The 11,601-nt window shown below is 49.5% G+C and overlaps 2 protein-coding genes across 4 annotated transcripts in view; one reads left to right on the top strand and one right to left on the bottom strand.

Annotated features, from left to right (window-relative positions):
• The window catches only part of RUSC2 (RUN and SH3 domain containing 2), a 60,490-nt gene extending 56,947 nt beyond the window's left edge, over positions 1-3,543 (top strand). For all 3 annotated transcript variants that reach the window (XM_060100951.1, XM_060100952.1, XM_060100950.1), the window contains 6 exons: positions 175-349; positions 440-545; positions 1,218-1,264; positions 1,718-2,528; positions 2,622-2,759; positions 2,843-3,543. In XM_060100951.1, coding sequence (XP_059956934.1) covers positions 175-349; positions 440-545; positions 1,218-1,264; positions 1,718-2,528; positions 2,622-2,759; positions 2,843-3,044 — 1,479 coding nt within the window. In that variant the 3' untranslated portion in view covers positions 3,045-3,543. The remainder of the gene's footprint in view (positions 1-174; positions 350-439; positions 546-1,217; positions 1,265-1,717; positions 2,529-2,621; positions 2,760-2,842) is intronic.
• Positions 3,544-3,650: 107 nt separating this feature from the next.
• On the bottom strand, positions 3,651-5,568 carry CIMIP2B (ciliary microtubule inner protein 2B). The gene is made up of 6 exons (XM_060100953.1): positions 5,513-5,568; positions 4,887-5,110; positions 4,580-4,797; positions 4,319-4,370; positions 4,045-4,242; positions 3,651-3,739 (listed from the first exon to the last, which is right to left on the bottom strand). The coding sequence occupies exons 1-6, from the start codon at positions 5,566-5,568 to the stop codon at positions 3,651-3,653; spliced, it is 837 nt and encodes a 278-aa protein (XP_059956936.1).
• Between the last annotated feature and the right edge of the window lie 6,033 nt (positions 5,569-11,601).

The following is an 11,601-nucleotide window of genomic DNA, read 5'->3' on the forward strand; positions in this document are numbered from 1 at the left end:
CTGACCCTCACCTATTCTCTGCTACCACCTGCCCTTGCTCTCTTGCCTCTAGAACTCAGAGTTGGGTACTTAGAGATGGGGATCGCAAGAGAAGCACCGTAAGGACTAAGAGAGTCAGAGAGGACCAAGGTCAGGCTCCAGATGATTCCCTGTACTTCCCTACTGCATCCACAGGCAAAGCTGGGGAATAGTTCTGTGAGCCCCAATGTAGGCCACCTGGTTCTGAAGTACTTGTGCCCTGCGGTCCGGGCGGTGTTGGAGGACGGGCTCAAGGCCTTTGTGCTAGATGTCATCATTGGGCAACGGAAGAACACCCCGTGGAGTGTGGTTGAGGCTTCCACACAACTAGGTAAGTGCTGGCTGGCAAGATAGGGACCCCAGGCTGAATTTTAGGGTTCCAGGATTGGGCACGTGACCTCCAACTCTGGCTTCCTCCCAGGCCCATCCACCAAGGTCTTGCACGGCCTGTACAACAAAGTCAGCCAATTCCCAGAGCTCACCAGTCATACCATGCGCTTCAACGCCTTCATCCTCGGCCTGCTCAAGTGAGTGTGTGGAAATCTACAAACCACCGGTCCCCTCCCCCGGGCTCTGGCACCTCCGAAGAACCAGCTCCCTCGACTGGGTCAGAAAGGGTGGATCTGCAGGATCTTTGGCCAGGGCCCAGGCTCACTCTCTCCCCACCTAGCTACAGCCTCTCTCAGTAGGTCACTGGTCTCCCACCAGACCCATCAGTCTCTGGTACTGATCACCAACATGGTCTTCTGCTTTTACAAATCTATAATCTGGCTCATTTGGAAATTAACCTGGTTCTCAGTTTCTTTGGATATTGTAACCCTGATCCTGTCCATTCCAGCACTGCTTCCAAATCCTGCTTGACCCACTTCACCTTGGCACCCACATCACAGTATCCTTCTTTTCTCAAGTGTGGGCCAAGGTTATCCCCTTTGGTCCTGAGCTATCCTGTACTCTCACTCAGCAGCTGCCCTGACTTCTTGGGTCATGGGCAAGCCGACTCCATTCTAAGAGGAAGTGATTGGCTTGTGAATCACATGTTCACCCCCTCCCTATTAACCAGGTAGCACCACTGCCATAGCAGGGAGATGTTCACCTACACCTCTGCCCTGTGCGTGACCCCCCCATATCTGTCTTCTTTGTATCTTACCATCTGGCTATATCCACACAAGACTCAACTCTCTTCACCTCTCTCCCTACAGCATCCGGTCCCTGGAGTTCTGGTTTAATCACCTCTATAGCCATGAAGGTAATGCTCAGAACCCTGCTGTGTCTTGCAAACTCAACAGAGGCCAGACATCGGAGGATCAAAAGAGGGAGGCACAGCTGTCTTTTCAGATACTAGAAGTGGGAAGGAGAACCACACAAGCTTTCATCCTCACGGCTTGGACTTCTACCCAAGTCCTCTCCCAGCTTCTGCTTGTGTTAGAGCCTTGGAGTCAGCGGAATACTCAGGCAATCTGGGAGTCAGGGTGGCCAGGAACCTCTCTCCTCTGAACTCACGGCTGCCACTTAAGATTGTGGAGCTTCTGCACTGCACAACTTCAGAAGGCATTGTTTACACTGTAGTGCATCTAAGTGGCACGGCACACAGCCTGTGCAGCAGTACGCAGTGGCTCCACCCAGGTTGCCTTTCACAGGCCCACCCCAGGCCGGGCTCTGCTTCTCTGTGTGGCTCAGTCCCTCTCTCTTTCTCCCCTAGATATCATCCAGACCCACTACCAGCCGTGGGGTTTCCTGAACGCAGCGCATACAGTGTGCCCTGGCCTCCTGGAGGAACTGCTGCTACTGCTCCAGCCCCTGGCCCTCCTGCCCTTCAGCCTCGACCTGCTGTTCCAGCACCGGCTGCTGCAGAGTGGGCAGCGGCAGCGGCAGCACAAGGAGCTGCTGCGGGTGTCCCAGGACTTGCTGCTGTCCGCCCACTCGACACTGCAGCTGGCCCGCTCCCGGGGCCAGGAGGGCCCTGGAGACATGGATGGGGCGGCCCATGGGGAGCGGGTGAAGGGTGTGGGGGCCCCAGAAGGTGGAGAAGATGAGGAAGAAGAGAAGGAGACAGAGGCAGCTGGGAGCTCAGGGCGTGGCAGGTGGGCCCGAAGTGGGCAGGCTGGCTGGTGGTACCAGCTCATGCAGAGCTCCCAGGTCTACATCGATGGATCCCTTGAGGGTTCTAGGTTCCCCCGGGGTGGCAGCAATAGCAGCAGCAGCAGCAGCAGTGAGAAAAAGAAAGGGGCAGGAGGTGCGGGGCCACCCCCCCGAGAGGGAGTCGTAGAGGGAGCTGAGGCCTGCCCTGCCCCTGAGGAGACGCTTGGCCGGGAGAGGGGCTGGCCCTTCTGGATGGGGAGCCCCCCTGATTCTGTACTGGCTGAGCTGAGGCGCAGCCGGGAGAGGGAGGGGTCCACTGCCCCCCCAGCAGAAAATGAGGAAGGAGCCTTAGAGCCTTCACCTGGGGTCATCAAGTGGGGACACCTCTTTGGGTCCCGAAAGGCTCAGCGGGAGGCCCGGCCCACAAACAGGTAAGAGACAGCCCCTGGTGTAGACAGACGGGCAGGGGGGCCTGCTGTAAGCCAGGGCACAGACAGAGCCAGAGACCGGCCACTATCCCCTAGGCTACCCTCGGACTGGCTCAGCCTGGACAAGTCCATGTTCCAGCTAGTGGCGCAAACAGTGGGTGCCCGCCGGGAGCCAGAGCCCAAGGAGAGCCTGCAGGAGCCACACTCTCCAGCCCTGCCTTCCAGCACTCCATGGTGAGCCCTGGGAGCAGAAGGATTTGGGGGCTGGGTTTGGCTCTGGGTGGGGTTTCTCTGACCTCCATTTGTTGTTTCCCCAGCGAGGTGAAGGCACTGTGCCACCATCTGGCCACAGGCCCTGGACAGCTGAGCTTCCACAAGGGAGACATCCTGCGGGTGCTGGGGCCAGCCGGAGGAGACTGGCTGCGCTGCAGCCGTGGCCCTGACACTGGCTTGGTGCCTCTGGCCTATGTGACTTTGACCCCAACTCCAAGTCCAACCCCTGGAAGCAGCCAAAACTGAGGCCCTGTGCATGCTGGTGGCCTCAGGGACCCTCACAACCCCTAGACTCATAGCCTGAGAGCCCTTCCCAAGCCCTCTGGCCTGGTTACAGAGAGTAGACCGAGAGCTGGGGGCCACATATCCCTGTGCTCAGTATCAATTACTCCCCCTTAACTGTCCCAGTGACCTCGTCCAGATCTTCCCCCAGGAAAGGAGGGAAGGGACGCAGCACTGGGCTGCCAGAATTTCCCCAGCCCATCTTGGCCAGCCCTCCCATGGGTACAGACAGGCATGTCCCTGTGGAGGGAGGTGACCAGAAAGCCCATTTGTGGGGGTCCCTAGGCCAGGTGGTGAGAAGGATGGGTGACAGTATTGGGGCCAGTTCCCTAAGCCCCCAGCTGTAAGTAGGCTGCGGCCAGTGCCTGGTGGTCAGAGGAGGGAGGAGGAGCCCAGGCTCTGTTTATGTATTTATTTATTTATTTATTACACCTATTAATAAAAAAGGTGCTCGGCCTCCAAACCATTCTCTCTTTGTGCCTTCTCCCACTCTCCAGACCATCTTTCTTCTTTGCAAAAGGATGGCTGGGATAGGATGAAAAGGAAAGAGAGAACTTGAAGTCTAGGTACCTACGCCAGGAGCTGCTTCTGGATGGTGCTGAGGCCCAGAGCATCATGGGTGAGATGCCCATATGTGCGGCCAAACTGGAACTTATACCCTGTGTGGCCAAAAGATTCTATCATTTGTAGCCAGAGGCATAGAAAAGTTATTTCTCAGCCAGTTGCCTAGAACCTCCAAGTTATCCTTCAAAATCTGGTCCTAACTACCCCCTAGGAGCTACATCAGTTTCCTTTTCTGCCCAGTGATAAAGCTGACCCAAGGTCCCCCCATATCTACTAGTTCCAAGCCCTAAACCACCTCCAACTATCTCTCTCTCTCTCTCTCTCTCTCTCTGTCACACACACACACACACACACACACAAATATTCGTCCCCAAAACCTCCCTCTGGGGGCTGTCCTCACCTGGCACATAGCCCCCATATTTAGGTAAAAGGCCCAGGTTCTGAGGGTAGGTCCTGGAAAGTGAGGGGAGATGTTTAGGATCCTTCTGGGATCTGCCCCCTGGCTTCATCTGTCCAAATTCCTGCAGTGCCTGGTTGCTGAGCACAGGAAAGCTGGAACCGAAGAGGAAGCGAGCACGGGGCACATAACCAGTGAAGCCTAGGAGAGGAGGATACTAAGTCAGTACCTCCTGGGCACCTCCCCAGGCCTTTGGTCATTACCCACTTCCTCTCACCTGACATGAAGAACTTGCGAGGATCTCTGTCATCCATGGAATAAGGGGAAGTCTTCTGAGGAGAAGTTGATAGAAGAAAAACAGGGCTATCAAGTTCAGCCCCTGGGCTGTAACACAAGCTCCCAGGGAGGTGAAGCTGGCGGTCTAGCCCACATCCCCTGTCCCACAGCCATGCTACACATGACCACCCCAGACCTGGCCACACAGAGGTAAGGCTCCCCACTCCCGCCTCGTACTCCCCATCAGCCTTCTCGGTCTCACTTGTTCCGCCTCCTGCCCCAGCTCTGGCTCCTTTTCCGTCTCTAGCTCTGCCTCCAGCTTTGGCTCTTGGTCTTCCTCCACGTCTTTCTCTCCCTTGGCCTCCTTTGGCAGCTCCTGACTCCTCTGTCGCCCATACCACTGAGTGAAATCATTCAGAGCCTCAGCCCAGACCTGGCTGCTGTTCTTGGCAAAGATGAACTGTGCCTGGGGTACAAAACCTAGGTAGGCAGGGGGCAAGGACGATTTGTTAGTGTGTGGGACCCATGTTCTGGGATGGGGGAGTACCTGTTCATACCTGTGTACATACCTGTGTACCCAGGGATCATGCTGGAGCTGAGCCTTTTGTGTCCACGCCTGACAGGCAGGCTTTTCCTGGGACCCTCGGGAGATCTTGGAGGCCGGATGGGAGGCAGAAGTGTGCGGTGGGAAGGGGTCCAGGCTAGGCCAGGAGAGCCACGAAGTAGCTGCCCAGTCATCTGCCCATAGGTCTGGCCCATGCTGAACCGAAGTAGCGGGCAGTGTCCAGTGTACCTGTAGCACAAGTCTCACCCACTCACCTCCAGAATCCCCGGCCTCACCATCCCCAGAGGCAGAAGCAGAGACCTCTGAAGCCCTGATCTCTTCTGGACTCAGCTGTGTATATATTTGGAGCAGGTGTTTCTTAGTTCTCTGTCTGGGTTTTCAACCCTTCCCCTCGCTGTTACCCTGTTACCATGGAGAGCACAACACAAAGCTTCATAGCAGGCCCGGCTACTACTGTTCCCTTGCTTTTCCTTTTCCATCCAACATCATAGACATCCCAGCCGTAAGCCTCCCATACCAGAATGTCCACCTGGCCCCCAAGGCCGAGGTGGCACAACTCTGCCACCTTTTACACCCTTTTACACCCCTGTTCCCAGAAGCAAACGTGTGTGCTCTGGGTAGAAGTCTTACCCTGGGATATAATGAGGGTTCTGAGGGTGCAGCCCTGGTATGAAGGTGCTAGCCATAGCCGTGGGAACCCAGGCGAAGTTCCCTTCGTTTCTCTGAGCCGAGCTCCTGGGCTGTGTGTGCCGACTGTGTCCAGGGCTGGGAGGCCGAGCCAGAGGCAGGAGGCGGGGCTCGGGGAGGAGAGAGGGGTGGGGGCACTAGTGTGATGGCTGTCAGGGCCCGGACCACAGCGGGGGTAGAGGCTCACTGGTCCGTCCACTCCGGATCAAGGGCAGCCCTGCCACCTGGGGACAGGGAGAAGGCTGCGTACAGCCTCGCCGCTGCAGAACCAAAGGAAGCCCTGAAGCGGGAGGTGGGGGAGCAAAGACTGACAGGCCCATTGAGCTCTGTCTCGAAAGAGGGCCCTCCCTTCTGAAGCCCCTCTCTAAGCACCTGTCTGAGGAGATGTGTAGTCTACTCTCTGGGAGTCTTGGTTGAAGGTGATGGAGTCCCTAGGAAAGCCCAGGGGGGAGGTGATAGGGAGAAAAGGAACCTAAAGACCTCTAGGCAGTGACATTGTTTATTTTCAGTCATGTAAGGACAAGAAGTACTACTATAATACGGATCATCGTCCATTCAACAAATATGCCCTGCTCTGCCAGGCACGCTCTACAGCGGCACAAGGCGCAGAGCAGTAGGAGACAGCGTGGCTGTGCCCCACGTGCCTACGGGCAAGTCATTTAGTGTCTCTGAACCGTACTATCCTCATTTATGACATGCAGGTGCTGCTATTCACCCTGCTACTGTTGTGAGGCTCAGATTAATGTATGCACATGTGCTTTGTAACAAACACCTTGAAGCCAGAATGGTGGGGTAGGGGAAAGGGCACAGGCGTGAAGTCAGGCAGCCATGGGCTCCTAACAGCTTGTGACCTTGAGCCGACCTTACCTTCTCTGAGCAGGTGGCTTCTTCTGAACCTGAAATCCCTAAACTCTTAACATGAAGGTTAAAATAGCCTAACCTACCAAGGTGGTGTTAAAAATAAAGTCAGATAGTGTGTATGAAAGAACTTACCAGCTGGCACCCAGCTGCTAAAACTTAATTTCCTTTCCTATTGTTTAGTATTGTCTGTAAACGTCTAACACAAACGGGAGATCAATGAATGGTTAGTAAATTCAGGGGTTACAGGTTTTCTCACTGTGGGAGTTCAAGAGAAGGAGATATGAAGGTAATGTTGAGGTTTAATGAGGGGGCAAATTAGAATTTGTTAAGAAAACAATTCAGATCCTAAGAGCAGTACAGACCAGGAAACAGATGGGGGGAGGGGAGCATGATTCGAACTTTGCGGCTGGTTCAGGGCCAGGCTGGTCCACCTTTCCAGGACGCAGAGCCTCTGCTGTCCTCCCCACGCCCGACTGTGCCAGTGCCTGGGCTAACCAAGCATGTGTCACCGACTTCTTGGGAATTGCACAAGAGGGCCCCAAAGAATACATTTCACGTTCCTCAGTGTTCTGCCAAGGACACTTGGTATGTGTTATTTAGGGCTAGAGTTAGAGAGGACTTGGCTCCCAGGAAATATGCTAGAGTGAGGGTGGGAGCTGAGGGGAGAGCCCAGAATAGCAGGAGTACGTCAAGGCTAACAACCTGGACTTCTGGATTCTGTAACAGACACTGTTGGTTGCACACTTCATACCTATTCCCTACCCCCGTCTCCCTTCTTCCTAACAGAACTTTAATTTCATTCTGCCAAGCAGTCAGGAACTTCAGGGAAGCTGGAGCCAGCCATAGGAATGAGTCTTGATTAGTCTAAGCCCATCATAGTAGTCCCATTCCCCTTGCCAGTGAGTGGTTAGGCATGGGCTTGTGGCAACCTGGACAATATGAGGGCAAGTCTGCTGGGGTGAAGGAGTGTCCTGGGAAAAGTTTCTTTGCTCTTAAAAAGATGCATAACAAATTAGAGAGAGATGGACAAGAAGGAATGATGTCTTTTCCTGCCTCTAGAAATTCTGTGGATGTGATGCTGGAACCGTGGCAGGCATCATGAAACCTGTGGAAAGCTAAGCTAACCTGGGGACAAAGCCTGAATCCATCCAGGGTGGATGGCAGAATAGAAAGGCCTGGGTCCTTGATGGTAATGTTGAGCCTCTGACTTAACCAACCTTCTTATGAAATAATTTCATTATTGTTAAGGCCACTTTAAGTTTTCTTTTACTTAGAGCCAAAGGCGTCATAATATAAAAGTAAAACAAAACAAAACAAAAACACTAGTTCTAATCCTAGTCACTAGAGATACAGACCCTGGCCAAATTCATCTCATCAGCCCTCAGTTTTCTCATCTGTAAAATGGGTAAACTAATGTTACTACCTCATTGAACAGGATACGGTAGATGAGATGATGCAAAAAGAGCAGCTGGCCCAGTGTCTAACTTGCTAATAAGTAAATAGCAATTCATTGTGTTTAGTTAGAATTTGGTAGGATGGGAGAAAAGAAAAAAGTAGTAAGACTGGGAGTTCAGGGGAAAGAGTCTGTGAAGTTGAGAAATGGAAAGGTTAGAATTTCAAATTCGCATGTAGATTAGGATGCAGGGACTGGAACAAGTTCTGCAGAAAAGACCATGGCAGCTAGAATCTGGGTAAGAGTTAATATGTTAGGAAACAAATTATAATTAGTCTTAGATTCATGGTTTGTGAAGAAACAGCTCACTGTTATTGGTGAAATGGCTTGTTACTATTATTGTTTCCATCTGTGTAAAGAGTATTTCTAAATCCCTGAAGATTGGAAGCACATTCTAACCTGGGAAAGGAGTGGAAGAGCTAGCTGAGGGGCCTGTAGGAATGTTCATTGCCTTGGTGCCTCCTTCCGAGGGATAGTCATCATGGTAACCTACCCACAACCTGTTCCTGACGACAGCTGCCACACCCAGCGGCCAGTGTTGGATGTGGCAGCAGAGAGAAATGTTTCGCTGGGATTACACCCATCTACAAGATGAAGGTCCAGTTAGGAAAGCCACGACAGTGCCCTGCTCACTCCACACAGCCTGCTGGGTCTCCAAAATGGCAGTCTACAACTCTCTTGTGCTCTGCCTTTGATCTGACCGGGAATTGCTGTAAAATTTCATATAAATAAATACAAATATCGAATCATGTCGTACACCTGAAACTAATATAATGGTATGTGTTAACTATATCTCAATTTTTTTAAATCAGAATATTTATCAGCCAAAAAATTTTCACACAGATCCCAGATCAATCACTTGATTGTACGTCAATACTGGGCAAGCATAAATCCCCTCTATGGGGATGAATTAAAAGAAAATCATGAGACCTTTGGAAAAAATTCCTCAGATCAAGAGACAACCAAAATTGAAACAAGAAGTGAAAAGAATGAACTCCAAAAGATTACATACAACATAACACCCTTTAAAATTAAAATATATAGATGCAATAAAACTACATAAACAGGAAAGCAAAGTAATGATGAACATGAGTTCAGATGCTTACCTCGCATGGAAGTGAGACAGTGGAGGGGGAGGAGACCACACGAGTAGATGGACGTTATTGTCAAGGTCTCAATTTTCATTTGGGATGGTGATTTCATAAATGCTTATTATTACACATTAGAATGAATGAATGAATTAAACCATGGGCCAGTGATGAAAGTGTATCATAAACCAAGGATTATGATAACCCAAATCTGTGCAGTTGACATCCAAAGAGGTGGAATGGGGTGGGGTTGAGGAGACTCCAAATAGAAATGATCAGAAACAGTGGTATTGATAAGACTTGAATATACTTTCTGATTTTAGTGCTCAAGAAGTCAAAATATTAAAGAACAGAATCTGAATAAGGATGATTTATTAGCTACACACAGGGAACTTTAAAAACTGGCCATAGTCTAGTCCTGCCTAACAGAGCAGGCTTGGGCAAATTGCTTAGTCTTTGAGCCTCAGTTTCCACATCTGTAAAATGAAAGAGATGCACTGGATTGTTATTAAGATTCCTTCCAGTTCCTACTCCCTTCTCTATTTGCCAATGCAAATATTATATGGGCTTTAAACATATATACATATTATTTTACATTTTTATGTATTACATATTTATCTTACATTTTATATTCATATTTATGTATTATAAAATATATATGATTTTTTAAAATAGAATCTTTGATGTGCTTTTAGAGTCATTTTTTTATTGAAGTATAGTTGATTTATAATGTGTTAATTACTGCTGTACAGCAAAGTGACTCAGTTATATATACATTCTTTTTCATATTCTTTTCCGTCATGGTTTATCACAGGATATTGAATATAGTTCCCTGTGCTAGACAGTAGGACCTTGTTTATCCATTCTATATATACCAGTTTGCATCTGCTAATTAGAGTTATTTCTAAATGCAACTATATTTTTAAAGTTTCATACTTTAAAATGTGCATGTGCCTCCTAGGATGCAGCTCCAAATGAGCCTTATTCAACTTAAAAATTTTCCTGAAAATAGGCCACTATCTGGATATCACTGCTCTGAGCATAGAGGATGGATCAAAGCAAAGGAAATGGCAGAATCTCTTTCTGGCGTTTTTACATGTATAACATTCTTCAAATCCACAGCACCAGTTTTTTTTTTTAAATAAATTTATTATTTATTTTTGGCTTCATTGGGTCATTGCTGCACCGCGGGCTTTCTCTAGTTGCGGCGAGCAGGGGCTATTCTTCGTTGCTGTGTGCAGGCTTCTCATCGTGGTGGCTTCTCTTGTTGCAGAGCAGGGGCTCTAGGCTCGCGGACTCTAGAGCACAGGCTCAGTAGTTGTGGTGCACGGGCTTAGTTGCTCACGTCATTTGGGATCTTCCCAGACCAGGGCTCGAACCCGTGTCCCCTGCATTGCCAGGCGGATTCTTTGTTTGTTTGTTTGTTTTTGCGGTACGCGGGCCTCTCACTGTTGTGGCCCCTCCCGATCGGAGCACAGGCTCCGGACGCGCAGGCTCAGCGGCCATGGCTCATGGGCCCAGCCGCTCCGCGGCATGTGGGATCCTCCCGGACCGGGGCATGAACCTGTGTCCCCTGCATCGGCAGGCGGACTCTCAACCACTGCGCCACCAGGGAAGCCCTGCCAGGCGGATTCTTAACCACTGCGCCACCAGGCAAGTCCCTCCACTAACTTTCATTAACCATCTCAGCTAGGTAATTACCTTCTGGTCACTACAGAGATGAATAGATGAATAAGATATAATTCCTGACCTCAGTGATTTTACAATTTTAAAGAGGAGTGAGGGCTACAGAGGAAATCAGTATAAACACCACAATGTAGATTTAAACAAAAACAACTGACTTTATAATAGGCCACAAAGAAAAATCTCAAAAATCCCAACAAGCACAAATAAGCCACATTTTCTCACACAAACACAACAAACCTGTAAATAAAAAACAAAAATTAGGTTAACCAAGCAAACAAAAAACCCCAATTGCCTCTGAATTCAGCTTTGATTGAATTCTCATTTATTTCTAAAAGATGGTGTATAATCACACTTCTTTTCTTTGCCCCAAGTTGAGAGGGCATTTAAAAATTGTCTAAATGTTGGGCAATTTTTACCGGCAAGTGTATACTGGCATCACGACTAAGGACATAGGCTTAATCCTAGATCCATCACTTAACTAACTGTACAATCTTAGGTAAATTAGTAAACCTCTCTGTATCTCTTTTTCCCTCATCTATGAAATGAGAATGTAATACTGTAAGGATTAATTTAAATGGTATATGTGACACAGAATAGTTATTGGTACCTAATAAACTGTCAAAATTATCATTAAACAAGTGTTCCAGTAGGAGCTATTTTTGTTACAACAAACAACTGTCTACTTCTGCCAGCCCACGTATAGCAAGTACAGAGGAAGAGAGGTTATCTTAAGGATGAATTAGATTTCATCAGTGTCCAAGGAAAGGACTGTATAGCCTGCTTTGGAGCCAGGCCTCATGGAAACTGGAATTGAGAACTTGAAAGCTAACAGGAGCTAAGGCAGTTATTTTCGCTCTTTTCTCCTTGAGGCCATGTGCTTCCCTCTGCACATCTGCTCAGTCTCTCTCTCCTTCTTATCCTCTCATTCTCTCTTCTTCTCCCTC

This window comes from Mesoplodon densirostris, chromosome 6 (genome assembly GCF_025265405.1).
Source record: "Mesoplodon densirostris isolate mMesDen1 chromosome 6, mMesDen1 primary haplotype, whole genome shotgun sequence".
Lineage (NCBI taxonomy): Eukaryota > Metazoa > Chordata > Mammalia > Artiodactyla > Ziphiidae > Mesoplodon > Mesoplodon densirostris.

Bases quoted from the DNA above. Each gene is read 5' to 3' on its own strand.
- CIMIP2B (XM_060100953.1), bottom strand. From the start codon at position 5,568: ATGGCTAGCACCTTCATACCAGGGCTGCACCCTCAGAACCCTCATTAT. The intron at 4,243-4,318 runs GTGAGAGGAAGT...CTCCTCTCCTAG, and splicing joins TCGCAAGTTCTTCATGTCAG to GCTTCACTGGTTATGTGCCC. The intron at 3,740-4,044 runs GTGAGGACAGCC...TTGGCCACACAG, and splicing joins ATATGGGGGCTATGTGCCAG to GGTATAAGTTCCAGTTTGGC.